Source organism: Barbatula barbatula, assembly GCF_947034865.1.
Source record: "Barbatula barbatula genome assembly, chromosome: 8".
In the NCBI taxonomy this organism is placed as follows: domain Eukaryota; kingdom Metazoa; phylum Chordata; class Actinopteri; order Cypriniformes; family Nemacheilidae; genus Barbatula; species Barbatula barbatula.
Genome location: NC_136771.1, coordinates 10,972,128 through 10,991,916, shown reverse-complemented (window position 1 = coordinate 10,991,916; position 19,789 = coordinate 10,972,128). Strand labels below are relative to the sequence as shown.

Below are 19,789 nucleotides of genomic sequence, written 5' to 3'. Positions count from 1 at the left end.
TTTCACGAGGCTACACAGCAATAACTCCTGCATCCAAATGACCATACCTATAAAAACATAATTTGATGCATAGCAAGCAGAAGTAATGCATTGCAATATTTCTATGTGCAAATTGCAGGGGCGTCATCTTGAACAGTTAGGGACAAGAAAATTAATTCATCGCATTTTCTCAACGATGATATATGACCAAGGAAGTCAATCAACCTAAATAGTCACTCACTCAGAAATTCTTGATTATTTAGTAGAGAAACTTACATCGCGGTATTGCGGTGGTCGCTGGGGGGAGTACAGGAAACAATTACAGAAACAGGGGCACTCCCGTCCTCAAGCGCAGGGTCTGGGTTATACCCACGTTATAGAGGAGGACACCTGGAGAGAGGACCAGCCTAAACAACCTGCCGTCATCACACAGAGCAGCTATACCTGACGTTACTGCGCCGATTTCCCATCAGCTGGCCTTAATAATCTTAAACCCCTTTTTATATTTGCATACACTACATTCATAGGTTACTTACACTTAGGTGCGCTGGTAAGTTAGTATGAGATTTGACGCAATGCAGTATGTTTTAGGCATACAAGGCTTTACCCAGCTTTTAAATCAAATTCAGTTATTCGTAACAAATTTAGACGATAGCCAGAAAAAAGTAAAAAAAACAGACATTATCATCACGACCTTCCAAATTCGCCCTGTCCCTCAACACAAAGAGAACTTTGAATATATCGACTTCAAAGACTGCAGATGTGAGTCAATAGGATTTTCCATGGCTCCACCATAAACATTAATATAAAACTAAAACCAAAATTCCAATTACTTAAGGCATTTGCTATAAAAAGCGGAGACATTTGAGTGGGCAGTTCTGGTTCTACGTTTTGAGCATCATGAAGTTTGGCGTCTGCAGGGCAATGACGTCGAACGAATTGCGTGAGAGAAACACTATTCAAATACCAAACATTTAAAATGATTCTTTACAAAAATAATAATACGAGAGCTCTTATGCTCTGTTATTCGTGATGTCTTGTAGAGGTTTAAGGTCAGCTTTCGATTTTAATTATTAAAGTAATTTCACTACTCACGACGCTTCTTCTATGTTAGAACTTCATACTCTCATACTGTTATTTTACTTGAATTCCAAATTAATTATAATAAAATATAGATTACACAATGGAAGTTCATACATTTCCAACATAGGCCTCATATAATATTATTTAAAGTTGTTAGCTTTTTATATTTTAAAAACAGTTTTACAAGCTCGAAATCCCAAGGTCTTCTCATTTTCTGTCGGGTGTCAGGTACCAGATGCAATTTTAGGCGTCAGAGAGGCTCGTTCTGTCGTTCAGCCGGTTGTATTGATGAAATGCAGTCATAGCGAACGCAAGGACTTCATCAATCATGCCAAATTATAGCCAAAACTCTGCCATTAGACCTGAGAAACATAACGTCACCTCAGATAAACAACCTTTAAGTGACAAGCCTTTGATAGATACATGGACAAAGAGAAAATATAGAGTTGCATTTTATTTATCCATAACTGAATTCCATGTCACATAAACATGTCCTTTTAGAATTTACGATAAACAAGCTTGGAGTGACAAGCCTTTGATAAAAACATGAACAAAGAGAAAATATTAAGTTGCATTTTATTTATCCATAACTGAATTCCGTGTCACATAAACATGTCCTTTTAGAATTTACGATAAACAACCTTTAAGTGATAAGCCTTTGATAAAAACATGGACAAAGAGAAAATATTAAGTTGCATTTTATTTATCCATAACTGAATTCCGTGTCACATAAAATTGTCCTGTTATAATTTACTTTATATTTTAATAAACAGCCTCCACTTTGTTTTTACTTGATTAAAGTTAAATATTTTATTTATTTAACATAATCCATTCATTTGTTCATGACATTAGACAATGTAATTAAATGAACTGAACTCATTTAAACTCATTCCTTCTTAAATAAGAAAATAAATCTTCTGACTTATAGCCATCTGATATTGGTCAGCCTACTTTACACACACATATATAACTCTCGTATAAATTAATTATTTATATATAAAGACAACTAACATCGATTTCCGAATATGAAAATTCAAAATTAAATTTACTAAAGAAAAGTCACGCGCTGTTTACGGTCACGTTTTTCTGAGTGCGGTTTGCCTTTGAGATAATAAATTGTGTCATATCAAATCGATAGATTTATGTTCAAATTATTGTCTGACCAAGAATGTAGGTAGGTCGTAACATGTAATCGTTTTCTCCTTAAATTGTTATTGTGGCATAATCTAGTTTCAATCTCAGATATTAAAATAATATTTTCCTGCTATTCGTGAATTTCCTGACCAACTGTTTAGATATATTTCTTTCTTTCTTTAATTAAAAAGAATAGCCTACCCGGTAAACAAAAACACTTGACTACGCAAATATTAATGCCAGAATAATTGTTAAAGGTTTATTTATAATTATCCTATTTGATACAATCTTGAAGTGCATTGATCCAGTGTTATAGTTATGCAATCTATATTAAACAAATCTTTTCTGATTTAAAAATACAGATTTGTTCAAAAAGAGTTGCATTGGCGAGATAAATATGTAATGGATGATTAATATTGTAAATGAGAAACAAGAATCAGGGTAATTTCAGTAGTAACGTGTTATTAAAATCACAGTTAAATGAGCACTGGATAACAACAACCATTATTATATAGGCTAACTTTTGTTGGCATGGCATCACAAAAAATATACAGCTTGTTTAGTGCTCAGTTTGTTAATGTTCTAACATGGTAAATATGCCAAAAAGTGCAAAAAGCAATTCACTCTATTGAGAAAAACACAACTCTTAGTTAAAATATTTGAAAATAAATTTACTGTTTATAAATCTCTATACTTAAATATTTACATTATGTGCAAATAAAATGTTCAACATTAAATTAAACTATGCAGAGCTTGTGAATAATTCTCCTTATTATTGTTTATGTTAGTTTAGTATTTAATCCTCACTATTGGCACCCGATTCTGGAAAATTTTGAATTAAAAGGAAAAAAGCTTCCATCAGACCAAACAGGTAACTAAAATTGATTTTCATAAAATTATTTGAAAAAGAAAAAAAGTCTCAGGATTTTCAGCAAAATACTTGGTCTAATTTCTAAATGTATTTTCAAAACATCTGCAATGTTACCATATCTGTTACCAAAGCTCTTTTAGGCTGATGCTACAGGCGAATTCTATAAAAATACACTTGAATATTGGGAAGGTGAGTCAATGAACAAAAAGAATGATAAACAGAAATGTACCAAACCTACAACAGATGTTAAATAATTAAAATTCAGTGCTTGTGTTTAACTCTTCCCAAAGAAGATATATGCGGCAATGCACATACACAACTCATCCTAAAACTAGAAAACCACACACAGAATTAAAATAAAAAACCTTTGTTCATTATCATTATTATAATTGTGCCATTGTAATCTGTAAAAGCTTTGATATTACAGTGGCTGTTGACTTTCCTGAGTGGAAAGAAATTGTAGTGCACTGGAATAAAATAAAGTTTCTTCACAATCATTAATTTCGGGACAATTGATATCCAAGCCAAGAGCAAAATGGTGTCTGGCTATTGTGGGAACAATGAATAAAAATGGCGGATAGAATGAGAGATCAGTGGGGCTTGTGAACTAGAGAAACATTTCCTTGGAATCTGACCATAAATATGGTAAAAAGCTGACATTCATGAGAGAGGTTTCCATATCAGAATAAGGAAGAAATGGATGTCTTATTAACATGATGCAAGCCCTGTAACTGCCACATTCAACTGACTGACTTGTTTTATAGATCTTCAGCTAGCTACATGGTTTTGCATGGTTAAGCGTTTTGTGGTAGGTTACATTTGTCACTACCCCTGCTAGTATGTTAGCCTGCTAACAGCTGACGTATTTTGTTGATGCTTCACATTGCTGCACTTCCTTTGCTCAGCTCCTATTGCAATGAACTTGGTGTCATTTCAAGGGTTGAAAATGACCATCACTGTTCTGACATGGTTGTTGTTCCAAGCTTCAAACAAATTTCTTCCAAGTGCAGTCGCTAAGGTTTAACATGGCAACCATGTCATGTGCCGCCGAGACTAAGCTGCCACGTGGCCAATCAGATAGATGTTGTCATAGAGGTGGCCTACAAAGTCCTCGCTGATGTTCTGAGCTGCCCGTCGTGTGTTTCGGATAAACTCTCTTTTGGACATCTTGTTCTTTACATGAGGGCTGGTGAGGTCGATGGAGAGAAGGATGAGGGAGTAGCACAGAACGTACACTGCATCTGCAAAACAACAAAAGAAAAGTGTGTTCTTTATCTGTTTAGAACTTACATAGTAGCTACTACAGATAAAACAGCAGAAAGGTTTACAGGCTTTAATAGCTGTATCTATCAAAGAATTAACCAAAGGTTAAAGCTTCACCCAAAAAAACAATTCTGTAATCATCCTCAAGTTGTTCCAAACCTGTTTAATTTCTTTGTTCTGATGAACACAAAAAAAGATACTGGGAAAAATGTTGCAAATGAGGTCATTGACTACCATAGTAGGAAAAAGTATTCTCTTTCTCTCTGACATTTTGAATATTGTAGTAATATTGTAGTAATTCATGATCGAATTTTCATTTTGGGTGGATTATCAATTTTATATGCCTTCTTACCCCATGATGAGAATTTGAAGAGTTAAAAAAAATCAATCATATGAATAAACACTTAACACGTGTTAGTGGGCAATAATGTGAGATTTTGGCCTAGAGTGTGAGCTTTATGAGTAATTTACAACACTATCACTTAAAGCCAGTGGGCTTAGCTTGGCTTTGGAGGCAAATAACAGTGTTCAAGTACAAGTAGGAGGATTTCTCACATCTTTCTCCATACACAGACAAAACATTATACAGACCCACACCTATTACCAGAGGGTTGAGACCAACACATTACAGCTCTAATCCTAAAACAGTTTGTGATTTGCTTGTACCAATCTTGGCACCAGTATTTCAGCTTCAATTTTTGCTTGTGGCAAAAATCTGACATTACATGTGAGCAGCTGTAAACTTTGAAAACTAGTCAAAACAGTCAGTGAACTTAGTGTCACAAAAACCGAGTAGATCATATGATACTATATAAGTGCTGATCTGGCATATTTTAGGACTGGTCTGTAGTTCACTCACCAGGACTTAAGCCCACTTCCTGCACAAGCGTGGGGTTGCAGGCGCAGAAACGATGAGAGAACTTTGTGATTAGGGTCTCCAGGTACTCGCCCCTCTCCTCCGGAGCATGGATGTGCCTGAAGAAGTCCCTCAGTGCATTAGGCAGGAACTGATTGCTAAAATTGTGATGCGTGACTAGCTCATCCAGGACATCCCGCCTGCAAAAATAGATCAACCCAGCGCATAGACATTAGAATGAATCCCAGCTAATTCACTTAATGTATCAGAAAACTAAAGAAAAACAACGAACCGTTCATCAAGATAAACCCGCAGCATCTTCCAGTTTAGCATTCTGGTATAGAATATAAACTTGCCAATTTCTTTCGGGTGGTCCAACAGAATGCCTCTGGACATGAAGTAACTGATACCCTGAATGAAAGAGCCCACATAAAACAGGGTGTGGGGATTAGGAAAAAGAGAAGGAGGGGGCACACTTTTTGCCAGACACCACGGTTTAGTCCAGAGCAAGGATATCGCATGTCCTTTAAGTGGACAACTAAAGCTTCACTAATCTAACCTAAGACATGGATGATGGGGAGTCAAAGACATTCAGATGCACCTTTGGACAGAAATCCTGTTTTAAGTGCAACTTGCATGAGGGAAAACCCATCAATTTCATTTTAATCTAGCGGTGTGTCATGTACCCTAATTCATTTTAGGTAAACCTGTAGAAATAATATACTGTATTATGCCTTTAGTATGAGAAGTGCCGGGTTATGTGAAAGTTTAGAGGGTAGAGCAGGTAATTGTCAATAATAATAACTTATTTCGGAAGCACATTGTGAATATGATAACGCATAATAGAGATATTAATGTGGCAAGACAAAACAAAAGCAAGTACCTCCTGTGGGTTGGCGTTGAAGGTTAGGCTTCCTTCATCTAACTCCATGTAAAGTTTTCTATAGGAAAATCCAGGTGGGAGCCTTCTGTTGTATATGGAACAGTGACCCCAAGTGGACTTGCACAAGCTAGAAACAAACAACTCCAGGTGAAACACAATAAGCATTCCCAATCCCCATTTATTGATACACGTATAAATCTATCATAAACATGAATCTGTTTATTTTCTTTTTTGTAATTTTGTGCAGTTCAACAGCATGTTACTTACCCCTGCCACAGATACTCATCATTACCCAAGTCCTGCCATACACAGGAGGCCAGGCACAGTTCGGTAGCATTCAAATAGGAGAGGATAGTGATGCTGAGTTCGGGGGGCAGCATCTCAAGGTCGATGAAGCCCTTGTCATCTTTGCCCTTGTGGACACGCAGCAGGTGATTGATGTCAGTGTTGGGTGTGCGGACCTGCTGCAGTGGATCAGCCAGTGAGTGCTCCCCTGACCTTCTGCTCCTCTCATTGTCCCGCTGGAGAAAATACTGTTCACTGTACTGCTGCTGCAGCTGCTGGTTCCTCACCACCCTCCACAGACCCTGACCCATCTGCAGATCTGCAGAAATTCAGATTCAAGTTGGATTTTCTATCTTGTAAGATTGTGGTGTGACAACAGTATTTTGAATTTGTGTAGTTAGTATTCTGTCCAGGTAGGGCCTCTTGTTCTTATCAATGGATGTATGGATGAGTAAAATCTTGCTCCATCTTGGCTATAAACCAGCAACAGGAAATGACCCGCTTGGCAATAATACCTATGCTGAGTGTGAGTATTAAAGCAGACAAATATGTTACACATACGTAACTCTTTTATTCCTAAGAGTTTAGTCTTAGGTCAGTTCCTGCCTTTGAATTCTCATGTAACAAATCCATATAAAGCAGTAAACGCTGCTAAATCTCAGCAGTCTTAGATATCCGCTCTACACAGTCCTGCTTTAACTGCATCTATTTTACCGAGAGCCTTTTCTAGATTGTATAATCTCTTGTATTTGATGTGTTAAAGGATAGTATCACGTATTAACCCTTTATCCTTTGGCCTTCTGTTTCTATAAACTCAACCAGAGTAATCCTAAAGCTTTAGGCTCTCAGCACATTATTTTTGAATTAGATAACTAGAACTTCTATTTAGTTATCTAAATTATTAAATAATCGTACTGAACAAAAGTGCTCGTGTGCAGTAGTCGGCTGGGAAATAAAAGACCTGATGGTAGCTTTATCTCCACTGCAGTAGCACTAATCCTGTCTCAGAGATATGCATTAAGCCTTTTTATGTGGCCCTGTCTGACTCCCTCCAAGGGCCTCACTCTCTAAAATCTGCTTCAATCTGGGAGTAGGGCTTGTTATTCACATCTTTAATGGACTCCTGAATGCTCTCTGCCTGGCTGTCTAGCTGTCCTCCTTGTCACTGAGTCTCTAACCTGACAGCATTTCTCATTCAAACTAGTTTTTCACGTGATAGGGCCTACACTCGCTCAGTACTGACGTAATGCTATGACACCTGTTTTTTGGTTTTATCAAAGAGGCGCTTTGGAATTTTTAGACACAGTCTGAGGTCAATGAACTCTTAAACATAATTTCTTTCTGCTCTTCCTATGGGCAAATGCAGTTATTTTTAACATGTTTAAATGCAATATGTTTTAATATGCGTTTTAATTTGTGTATTAATGTTTTAATGCATGTTTTATAAGGTGTATTTTATGCAAATATTCACTTTCAAAAGTGAAAGTGAACAGGTCTGGCAACCATATACATGTGTGAATCTTGACAAAACGGTTTGTTTTTATTTGACAAGATGGTAAGAACAATTGAGATATCAACACAATACAAGACATTAAGAGTATATTTTAGGTCACCGGATTACAAGAAAACAACTCTAAACTTTCTGTAACCCTTACTTTATTTTTACTGTGTAGTTTGTAAAATATTTGCATGTCACAATTCTGCTGTAACAAACGAAAAGTTTTCCGACGACTTACATAAAGCTTTTATATCAGCTATGACGTATTAGACATATAATTATAGTATTTATCAGTTAGCTCTACCAAATAGTTGTATTTAATAATAAATCTTCCGTTTTCTACAGATAATATTTTCTAAGAATAAAGTACGCTATCATGTTTGGCTGAAGCACAAAGTCCCGCCTCGCTCTAAAACGATTGGTTAGCATGACGAATTAGCGCACATACTCAAACTCTAATTGGCTGCTGCCCCATTTGACGCATCAACCAGTTTTGTTTTTATTTTTCCAACATCGACTCTGAAAGCACCACCACCCACCTCTGTGTATATGAAATACTTCTCCCGCCGCCGCGACGAAATTACTTCCTAATCTGTCACAGTCTTGAGGATGAAATTATCTCGGTCATTTAAAAGGAGCACAGGACAACCATTTTAACAACTCCAACGCTGAAACCTGCAGCTGTTCGAGGGGAGACAGCTCTGTGACAGTATCATTCATCAGTCCCTTCGCTCCTCCTGTCTCTCTCTCTCTCTCTCTCTCTCTCTCTCTCCGCCTCCTGTAACACTTTGGCCAGTCTGACGTTTCTTGTTTTTAGTGGAAGTGACGTAATGCTCTCAGAGTAAAAGAAATACAGCGAAGAAAAGTTGCACTTTCGATTAAATAGCATTAATCATTTTAGTCACATGCTAAGTTTATTCACAACAATAATAATTTTATATCATTTTATTTAACGCGGGTGTAATGTTTTCAGGTAACAGTATAATTGGTTTAAACTTATTTATATGAGAAATTAGTCGAAGTCGTGAATGTGCTGTAGTCAAATACTGGATTCTCTCCTGCATAGAAACCAATCATAACAAATACGCAACAGCCAGCGCCAAAAACAAAAGAGATGCATGAATACAATTTTGTCTAACTATAAGCATAACAACCACTCTCAGGTAAGATATACTGTTATAGTTTTGTTTCACTTGAATCAAATAAGAAACCGAACGAGGCCATGGAACGAATGTACTTAATAAAAATAATATGTTCATTTGTACACTGCGTGCCGTGGTCTCTAATGATGCACTGGCTGGTAAAATTCAGGGAATCTTATTATTAATAATGTTATTAATTAGTAACTTCTGATGAAATTACAGATATGGCCACGGGTGATCTTAAAGGGTGTCTAAGAAAACTAGAAGCGTGTCTCCGTTCTCTGAAGTATCCAAAGGAAGTGGACTATCAAAGGTATTAAACCATGATGAAAATCAGGTTGTGAAATTCGCAATTTGTTAACAACACGTATATATTCATACATATTGTAACTGTTTAATGCTTAGTTTACAAAAATAGATATTATACTATAATAGTGGCCCATATTCTTCATAAATGGGCAAACGAGAATTAAATACGTCACTGTTTTATGAAGAGCCGTCCCTTCTCCATTCAAGATGTCTAACACGATGTTCTTAAAAAAACACGTTTATCAACAAATTCCCTTTATATAAAGTTAAAACAAGGTATGAAATATTTAAAGGCATTAATTTAATAACTTTTACTAATAGTTTACAGTCTTTTACAATTGCTATGACAATTTTTCCAATCCTTTTAACAATTTTCCTAAACTCTTAACACAGTTTTTACATCACCTGGCTATGTAGGCAATACAATTAACACATTTCTTGTTGCTTTGACACAAAATGGACACATTTAACTAGCACAACCAACAAAACTATGCATTTTAAAGCTATAAACCTAACTTATAGGTTGAAGTCAAATTGAACAGCTGAACACAAATATATCTCCTGTATTTCATTTCATTGCTAATGAGAAAAAACAAATTGAAGTTATGCCGTAGTCTATATTTACACCGTAAGATTAACCTTTTGTGAGGGATCCACTTCCTAAATGTTATGTATAAAGAAACATATATATTTTTTTAGATAAATAGTGAATGTGAAATCACAGTATGAAGGCAACATATTGTTTCCAAATATACAAATATTGTTGAAGGTATATATAACCCTGAAGAGTCATTTCAACATGTATTTGTACTGTAATAAATTTCACTTTGAGTGTGGAAAAAAGGAAATATTTACTAGATATATACAAATATAAACGATTCTGAAAATATTGCATGCAGCAAAAAAAGCAGATTAACAGTTAACCTTCTGGGGGTCCCCGGACCCCAGTTTGAAAGCCCCTGTCATAAACCACAGGCTATTATAGAATCTGGAGAATGAATACAGACAAATCTAAGCTGGGACACAGTGGCATTTATACAGATTTTGCGAGAAACCAACAGGTAGGATATTGTTTAAGGGCAGACCTTTCTTTTATTCCATCTGATGTTAGTGTTTTTTATGAAATTGTGATATGATTGGCTAAATTTTCATGTTGGTAGAGAACGCATATGAGTGTTTTAGTGATACAGTCTGTTGTGTTAGTGGATTTTTGTTTTAGTTTAGTTTACAGTGTGCGATTTTGAGAATTAAATTAACAGTTTACCAATTCTGTGTTTTAGGTGTGTTGCTGTGTTAAGAGTTTAGGAAAATAAATAATTGTCATAGCAATTGTAAAAACTGTAACCCAATCAATTAATTCCTTAAAAGTCCTTCAAAAGTATTATTACCGTGACCATTTAAATTGTCAATCTCATAGCATGTTTTGCTAAAAACAAGAGAAGCAGAAAGTTTTTATGAATCATACATAATAAGACATTATTTCATTGAATATTATACATGTAAATGTGGAAAACTACCTGTATCGGTTATGAGAAAGGAAAAAGTTGTGTACACAGCGTGACAAGAGAATATTACGTTTTTAACTAGAAAAATATAAAGTAATTTGTTAACTTTCTAGCCTGATGAATTTGAACATCATTTGCATATTAAAACACCACTTAAACACTAAACAATATAAAACAGATTTTCACCAAGCGGGGTCTAGTAAAAGTAGTTCATTCCCAACACTCATTCCTTTTTTTGTTCTTCCTCGGACTCTGAATTTATAGCTCTTCTGAATAAATATTCACATGCAGTCAGCACAGAGGATATATGCTGTAACTCGTGTATGGATGTAATTCATTACAAACCTCCATCCCCTAAGCCCCCTCTCCCCCCTTTTTGGCTGAGGGTTAAAAAATGTTAACTCGTATAAACATCCACAAAGGGTCTCTTCCAGTGTTTCATGTCCCATATTTTGTTTTGAAGTTTGAGAATTGAAGATTTGTCCTTCCAGTACGGAGCTATTTTGTAAACAGGCTTTACATAAACCAGCTCTATTACTCCTTAAGGAATCACAAGCTGCACATCAGATGCTCAGTGATGAGGTTTTGATGTGAGATGTATCAAACACAGCATGCTCTTTGGTAAAACAGATCCATTTGGCCTGTATATGCTAGGGATCCAGAAAGATGACTTAATTTGTCCCCAGCACGACACACTTATGATGGCTTGCAGACAATTTGAGACATTTTTTATTGCTGCCAACAAATAACCTAAAAAGGCTAAAACCTTTTGACTGTATTTGTGACTTTGGTTAAATGTGCTAAAAATCAATGGCTGTGTTTCATAATCTAATATTGTGTTTTAATCTTTCAGATTGGCCCTGGGGGATCCGTCAGCATGTCTTCCTCTAGTAAGCTATGCCTTCACTTCCTATTCTGCCTCAGTCGCAGAGCACCTGGTCGATTATGGGGTGGAACTAACCGGAATGAATGATCTACGATTTATAGAGAATGTCTACAAGGTGAATTGCGATCTTTGTATTTCCTATGATAATGTACATTTTATGTAATAATTGTATTTAACGTAAGCATTTGGCATCTTACAGTAGTGAGGAAACCAATAGAGCAATGAAGCACTTCAGGAATTTTTACTGACTTTAAAATATCCACTCTCTTTATTAAAATGCCTTGAAGGGCAGCCCTTGTTTAAATTGAATTCTATATGGTTCATAGTTTTATTTCAAGTGCTAGTGGTTTTGTGGAGGTGTTTGTCCTGTAGTTAAAGACATTGCCCTGTAGTCAACCTTTCAGTAATGAGGACAGTTATGAAAATTTGTCCACAAAAATGCGTCATTCTGCCACTCAGTCATTTATAATATTATTCCATCAGCCTTTAATGACATAGCTTTTTTATTAGCATCGTCCCTAATCTGGGAGGTTTACCTCCCACATAAGAAAAGCAGCTCTCGCCAGAGCTCCGCGGTTTGAAGCATCTGTAACTCCGCTCTCCAGCATAGCACTCAGCCTCTAAACTGGCAGCCCAGCGGTGAATAATTACCATTTTTGCTCACATCTCCTGCAGTGAGAGAATAGAAAAAGAGAGGTGGCCTTCATGTTGGTCCAAATCGTCTGATCTCAGATTAACCCGAAGCTGATTCAGGATGTTTGGCCGCAGGACTGAAGCGCAGCTCTGTCTTTCTGCACTTCCTCCTGTTCATTGACCTTTCATGCTGTTCTAAAAGAGTTCTGGCCCTCGTCCCAGGATCATCTTAAACTCACGTGATATGTTCTGTAGAGAAACTGTGGTCCCGTCATGTAATTTAAAAGTCAGCAGGGGGCCTTGGTGGCATTTGCTAAAAATTATAGATGTTGTAACAGGAAGGCAGGATTTAGCAGTTCTATCTTGTTTTTTGCCATTTGTCTTTTTTACAGCTTTTGTTTCTGTTGTCTTGATCTTGTGATTATTTTTGGAGGTTTTAAATTCCAGAATTATCTGGTTTAAATCCACTTAAAGGGAAAACTACTGTGTAATATGCTTGAATTTGACCCTTACAGGTCATTGAAATAATGCTTCATTCCTTCTGAAGAGTGATGAAATTAAAAAGCTATTGTATCATGTATAACTGCATGCCTTTGTTATGTCTAAGAATAAAGCAAAGAAGCTGTGGAAAGAGATGAATTATTGCTTATTCTACAAAGATATTCTAAAATGGCCTGGACACATTTGTTGGTACCCCTAGAAAAGATAATTCATAATTGGATTATTGTGATATTTCAAACTAATTAGTTTCTTTAATTAGTATCACACGTGTATCCAATCTTGTCATCATTCATTCAGCCTATTTAAATGGAGAAAAGTAGTCACTGTGCTGTTTGGTATCATTGCGTGCCCCACACTGAACATGGACCAGAGAAAGCAAAGGATAGAGTTGTCTGAGGAGCTCAGAAATAAATAATAGACAAGCATGGTAACGCTAAGACCATCTCCAAGCAGCTTGATGTTCGTGTGACAACCGTTGCAAATATTATTAAGAAGTTTAAGGTCCATGCAGTTGTAGCCAACCTCCCTGGGCGAGACCGCAAGAGGAAAATCGACCCCAGATTGAACAGAAGGATGGTAGAAAAAGAATCGAGCAAACTGCCAAACAGATACAAGCTGAACTCCAAGGTGAAGGTACGTCAGTTTCTGATCAGACCATCCTTCGCTTTTTGAGCTCCATGGAAGAAGGACTCCACTTTGTTTGGCAAGTCACATCAGCTCTATGTTTACTTTCAAAGAAGTGAACACCATACCTACACTGAAACATGGAGGAGTGTTCTTTTTTTTGGGCTGCATCTGGCACAGGGTACCTTGTGCTCAAGACTATCAAGGCAGTCTGGAGCGGAACGTTCTGCCCAGTGTCAGAATGCTGTGTCTTGGTCGCAGCAGGTCATGGGTCCTCCAACAGGATAATGACCCAAAACACACAGCTAAAATCACCCAAGAATGGATAAGAACAAAACAATGGACTATTCTGAAGTGGTCTTCTATGAGTCCTGATATTAATCCTATCGAACATCTATGGAAAGAGCTGAAACTTGCAGTCTGGAGAAGGCAGGCACCCATCAAACCTGAGACAGCTGGAGCAGTTTGCGCAGGAAGAGTGGGCCAAACTACCTGTTAACAGGAGCAGAAGTCTCATTGAGATCTACAGAAATCGTTTGATTTGTTGTGCAACAAAATATTAGTTTAGGGGTCCTGTGTTTTTAGGTTAGGGTTTTATTTTCTGCAGAAGAAAGAAAGTCTTACAGGTTTTAAATTTACAAGGGGTTGACCGAGTTAATTCTGACAGAATTAAATTTTTTGGGTGAACAATCATGTTACAGGAGCAATGTGGGATTTTTAGGAGGATCTATTGACAGAAATGCCATTTAATATATGAAACTATTTCCTCAGAGGTGTATAAAGACCTTTCGTAATGAACCGTTATGTTTGTATTACCTTTGAAAAAGCATTTTCTATCAACATACAGAGCATTCGCCATGTTGCGCCATTATGTTTTGTACAGTAGCCCTAAATGGACAAACAGCTCTACAAAGCGTGAATCCACGTCCTCTCCCACTACCCTGCAGGAAATAATCCAGTTTAAAAACATCTACTAACTTACTTCTAACTGCTATGTGGCTGTCAGATCAAAGTCCTTTAACGTCATTGCCCTCAAACGTGCTGTGCAATGCAAGCATGAAATGCTTAGCTTTATCACAGCTTAGACAACGCAAATAATAACAATAATGAATAAAATAAGCGAGGACGACACAAGTATATCCAAGCAGCACACTGGTTCCAGATAAACAATGACTCTCAAAACCGCTCCGTTACACAGCTAATATAACAACAACAACATATCTTGGTTCTAACAAACAGAAAAAATTATTTTACTCACATACTGATCCGAATCAAAGCAACTTTCTCTGGGGTGATTTTTAGATGATCTTTCTCTCCAACGTCTCTCTGTTGTAAAGTCTCCCCATAGATATCTATGAGTATCTCCGCTAAAAGCCTGGTGGTCCTAACGCGTCTCTGCTGGAAAGTCTTTATAATATTTACGCAGGTCCTGATTTTTAGCTTTCTTTTTATACTTAAAATCCACAGACCCTTTATTTTATGTAATAAATAAGACATCGCTCTTTCGACAGTCTTTCTAATGCCCGCATGATCTCTTCCCTGCGTCAACATGAGAAGACACCCTGTCTCAGCCGACAACATCTTTTTGTACTGTGGTGGCCACCGGCTTGTTTCATAAGTGAGGGGTGAGTGTAGGACTGAGAGAATTCTCAAACTCACTGCCAGTGGCCGCTATAAACCCCACTATAGACCTTTAAGAAGCTTTTTTTTGAAAAACCAAGATAATTCAAATTCAAGGCAAACACTGACTGCTTTTCTGTATTTCCTTTGACTTGCATTTTCTTGTAGGTCTTGCGAGATGTTTTCAGCTATAAACCGCTCCTGACCAAGCAACAGTTCCTTCAGTCTGCCTTTGCTGAGAGGAAAGTCTCCATTCTCTGCGATGTCATCGGCCTTGTGATCAACAAACACAAAGGACTCACTAAAGAGAGCATGGTACTATATCTCAAAGATGTTTTTGCTTGTTTGTTTATTACTGAATTTTTAGACACAACATTTATTTAGTTTCTCTTGCAGCTTGTCAATAAACCAAAGAGAAGGTCTCAATTGAAGAGTTGCGTTAAAAATGATGATAACCCTTCTGTCGAGATTGACTCGCTGGATTTAACAGGCTTGAAGGTAAGTGTTTAATTATCTGGAAAATAACATTTTACATTACTTTCATGCATTGGCAGTCAGTACAGTGCTATCAGACTACAGTTTAACAGTTTGTGCATTCTTTGGAACTCAAAACTTACCTTTTTTAGGTGCTTTTTTAGGAAGGAGTATCTTATGGCTCAGTTCCAAAGATCAAATGTCCATGAAAATGTTTTTACTCTCAGAAATACACAAAATACAAAACTGCAAATAAGTACAACTTCAGTATTCTGACAAATCCTAAATCTTATTTTATTTATTTTATTATTTTTACAATTGAAAATGTTACAGACATATATTCAGCTACTATAGTACATTTTTAAGCACTTTGAATTCAGCTTGTAAACGTGTCATGCTATTGCAATGCTTTACGTGTTAAAGAAATGTTTAAATCACATAGTATTTTTACTACTTTCCATTTCAGGTTCTTCAGAAACAGCCACTTGTGGAAAGGCACCTTGGCAGCAGCTCAATACCAACATGGATCAAATTCTCCTCAGATGAGCAGCCTCAACAGGAACAGGAAACAGAAAAGAGCCCAACAGACAACGAGCCATTTCAGGATTTGCCTGATCCTACTGATTCCGATGTGAGAATATACACACACACACGCATTCTTCTGCAACATCTCTGACCTCGTTCAATGCACTCTCACACACGTCGTCTCTTCAGAAATGTGTTTTAGAAAGCATGCTGGCTGGGGTGGAGGCTAGGCTTCTGGATACTGTCAGCAGACTGGAGCAGCGACTGGCCTTCATGGAACACAGGATACATGCCCTGGAGAAAAGCATGGCTGGCAAGATTGTCATCGAGAGCAACCGGTGGGAGAATTTGGAGAGTCGAGTGTTGCTGCTGGAGACCAGGCTAGCGCTGACCTCGGCACAGGTTCGAGAGTTTAACATCTGTTTGGAACTGTTTATATTGAAATGGAGGCCTAGTGTTGCATTGTCCTGAAAAACACTTTGATGTTTATTCTTGCATTATGTGATGAAAACCTGTTGAGAGAACAGGGTTTTTGTAGTAATCAAACACCATAATGGTTCAGTTTCTACATGAGTAAGTTATTTTATGTTTTAATGGAAAGCTGACCCTGCAGCTTATGAAAAGAAGTCTCTTCTAAAATAACGTGACATTATATTAACAGTGTATTTGGTGCTCACAACATTTTCTCCATTCCAATAGAGATTAACATCAGGAAATGGAGATTGTAATCTTAATATAGACAGGGGTGAAATCAAAGAGGACACAGGTACTTCTAGCTTTTATCACTATTTAAAAAATAATGCAGTCCTTATGAATCTAAAATTGTTTGAATTTCTCTTTGCATCTGTCCCGATAGGATCTTCAAACTGCTTTTCCACTACGATCCAACCACCATCTGATGCAAGTGGTACTGGACCCACTCCAGCCAGTCCTCCTCCAACAGGACCAGAGGTGAGCATCCATCAGTCTTTCATTATTTGAAATATGATGGTATTTTTCACGAAAATCGTTTAATGCAGTTTCACAAGTTTTTTAATGTCTACTATTTATTTTTTCTTCAAATTTTAAGAATATTAAAGAACGGCTGGAGAGAATAGTTAACATGTAAGTGTTGACATCTATTTTATGTATTTTCTAAATAAATGTACATTTTTTCGTAATTTCCAAAAGAAAATTGCACTTAACGGAATGTATAAAGAAGATAGAAGCATGTTGCATGTCTCTATATAAAAGTACATACAATTTGCAAAACATACAATGGACGAACATATTTCTCTTCACGTTTTAGGATGAAGGATACATCAAACATTCTGCAAAATATAGAGCCAACAATGTGAGTTTCAAAGTAAATGAGTCTGTGGCGCCCTCTAAGGTCTATTTCTGTAAATTACAATCTGAAAAAGAATCTGTTTAGCCATTTCAAATTGCTTTGAACTCACTTGGATAAAAAAGTGTTTAATGGCTTGGTGCTGTCTCTGTTTGTTAATATGGAAGTCATGTGTTTGTTATGGTTTATATTGTCTAATTGTTGTAGAATTCAAGGTAACATAAAACTCCCTTTTCCCATAAGTACTTTGTCAAGCACACTGTAGGGTAATACAAGGTTAAGGGTGTGTAACCTTTTCAATGTAAAAATACTTTATCTATCCTCCTAACCTACTATGCTAACAGATTTGTCCGACAGTGTTCAGGAACATTACTTAAAAAAAGTGATTAGTAGTGCCGATATTATATATCTCATTGTGTTGACCCAGACAGGGAAGCATATTTGCCATATTCTTACTGACTGTTCTGTATAAAAATACTTTTGACACATTATTTCTCTTGTGAAGAGCTACAGAAATGCTTATTTATGAACCTTTTCTGTTTGGTAGTAATCCGAGTACAATTATAAGGATAGTTAACCTTTGGGAGGAGCGCATGGTCCTGTGCTTAATTGCACATGATCAGATTTATCAAATTTTAGTTTGTGTAAGAGACATGAAAGATCTGTCTATGACTTAACAACAGCTCACAACAAGACTTTAAGAGACTGACTTGTTGGTCTCACAGGACACATTTAGCGTCTAGTGTTTCTTTGCTGTTCAAGGCGATGCTGAAAATGCTGTTTTTCATCAGTGGATTGTTCCTTTCTGATTGACAATCATAGAGTGTTCCATTGACCTCTGTTCATATAGCTTTTTTCAGAGGTTCCCTTAAGATAGGTTGGACACAAACAGTCAAAAAAAGAAAAGTCTGATGTAAAGTTTGTGTGTCAGCCTGTGAGTTTCTTTGCACTTTAATGTGTGTCTATGGTGCATATGAGGCTCAATAAAATTGCAAACACTATACTGTAAGTAAACAAAAGCAAGCAATCTTGCTCTTTAATTTTACTTAAATTATTTTTATGTGTTATGTTGTGTGAATATGCTGTTACTGCGGCATTGCTAACAGGAAGGCCAGAGCGGTTCATTACTACCCGAAGGCAGGACTGAAATGAAACAACTTCATGAATGATCGCATTATTTCCTTGTCTCATTGGCTTTCTCAAACGTCTGTGGAAGCATCAAGATAGCTCTGCGGTCAGTTTGTGTGGTCTGAACTTCGAAGCACAGAGAGCGTGTTCTCTGAGATAATCTGATTTGCATTAAATTAACCTCACCAAAACTGATTCTCTTTAACCAACGAAGAAATGAAGATTGAATGGTTTTGTGCGTTGAGAAACAACACGACATGTTTTTGGTTTGGTGTTTTTCAAAGAAACATTTGATAATTTTTGCTTTTCCTGGGAATCAAACCCATGACTTTGCTAGTTTTACTCTACCTGATCTACAGGAATACATCGAGTTTGTTGTTATTAGAGTTTGACTGTTACCGGAAACCTGTCTTCTTACTTCGATCCTAAATTCTGGGGCTGTCCCATGATGTAATGTGTTGAAGTCATAGCTGCTGGATGAATGAGAGGCAAGCAGACTAGTCCAGTGATTGCAATAATAATCCTGCTCAGGTATTTTAAAAAAGGAAACAGTAAATGAAAGATGAAGACAGAGATCCATTCATAATGAACATGTCATTAGTTTTTGCTGATTGGTCATTGAACACATGGCCCTGTTGCTCTCCAGCACTGCCCTAATCCGCGCCTCCATCCCCTGCTCTCATTAATCACTGTCCCACCAGAAGAAAAAAAACGTATGGAGAGGGGGATGAGAGAAATGACTTGGTAAATTGGTTGAAAGGGAGCACTTTTTGCATTCCTTGTCTTTTATAAGATGTGTTTATGTAAGCTCTCCACGTTCCATTCAGTCATCCACACCATTCCAGATCCCACTACACATTAGCTTCATTTTCACACCTAATTAACAATTCTTCATGCATGTCTATGAACTCTTTTCCTTCCTGATTGGTTTGTCGCGGACATGCCGGCATCTGCACCTCTCCTGCAGCACAAGGCTAATTGAGCTAATCATTCAAGTTAATGAGAGCATTTTCAAAAGCTGGGGAGCACAAGCGAAAAGAAATGAACGGAACTAAATGTAAGATATAATTAGAATTACAGAGGACTTTTTTCAAGATTAACTTAAACTGATTTTTATTTTAATTGTCTGTTTATTAAGACTAAAATTACTAATGTATAACATTTAAATTAGTAATAAAACCAAACATTTTATTTTTAAGTTGCCTTATGGGCCAAATATTTTAAAATGTAGCTGATCCCTTAAATTAAAGTTAATTTTATTCA

The 19,789-nt window shown here is 36.8% G+C and overlaps 2 protein-coding genes across 2 annotated transcripts; one reads left to right on the top strand and one right to left on the bottom strand.

Moving 5' to 3' along the window:
* Positions 1 to 1,851: 1,851 nt before the first annotated feature.
* fbxo8 (F-box protein 8) lies at positions 1,852 to 8,681 on the bottom strand. Its single transcript, XM_079462099.1, has 6 exons — positions 8,392 to 8,681; positions 6,337 to 6,673; positions 6,070 to 6,196; positions 5,479 to 5,597; positions 5,190 to 5,386; positions 1,852 to 4,308 (listed from the first exon to the last, which is right to left on the bottom strand). The coding sequence occupies exons 2-6, from the start codon at positions 6,663 to 6,665 to the stop codon at positions 4,121 to 4,123; spliced, it is 960 nt and encodes a 319-aa protein (XP_079318225.1). The 5' UTR covers positions 6,666 to 6,673; positions 8,392 to 8,681; the 3' UTR covers positions 1,852 to 4,120.
* cep44 (centrosomal protein 44) lies at positions 8,349 to 18,442 on the top strand. The gene is made up of 12 exons (XM_079462098.1): positions 8,349 to 8,825; positions 8,919 to 9,015; positions 9,217 to 9,307; positions 11,662 to 11,809; positions 15,241 to 15,387; positions 15,469 to 15,570; positions 16,013 to 16,177; positions 16,261 to 16,473; positions 16,771 to 16,837; positions 16,928 to 17,022; positions 17,141 to 17,175; positions 17,360 to 18,442. Exons 3-12 carry the CDS (start codon positions 9,219 to 9,221, stop codon positions 17,406 to 17,408), a joined length of 1,110 nt encoding a protein of 369 aa, XP_079318224.1. The 5' UTR covers positions 8,349 to 8,825; positions 8,919 to 9,015; positions 9,217 to 9,218; the 3' UTR covers positions 17,409 to 18,442.
* Positions 18,443 to 19,789: the final 1,347 nt, after the last annotated feature.

Coding starts and splice junctions, on each gene's coding strand:
- fbxo8 (XM_079462099.1), bottom strand. CDS start 6,665: ATGGGTCAGGGTCTGTGGAGGGTGGTGAGGAACCAGCAGCTGCAGCAG. Junction 5,598..6,069: donor TCAACGCCAACCCACAGGAG/GTACTTGCTTTT, acceptor TCTTTCATTCAG/GGTATCAGTTACTTCATGTC. Junction 4,309..5,189: donor GGAAGTGGGCTTAAGTCCTG/GTGAGTGAACTA, acceptor GTTGTTTTGCAG/ATGCAGTGTACGTTCTGTGC.
- cep44 (XM_079462098.1), top strand. CDS start 9,219: ATGGCCACGGGTGATCTTAAAGGGTGTCTAAGAAAACTAGAAGCGTGT. Junction 16,178..16,260: donor CTGATCCTACTGATTCCGAT/GTGAGAATATAC, acceptor TCGTCTCTTCAG/AAATGTGTTTTAGAAAGCAT. Junction 16,474..16,770: donor TAGCGCTGACCTCGGCACAG/GTTCGAGAGTTT, acceptor CCATTCCAATAG/AGATTAACATCAGGAAATGG.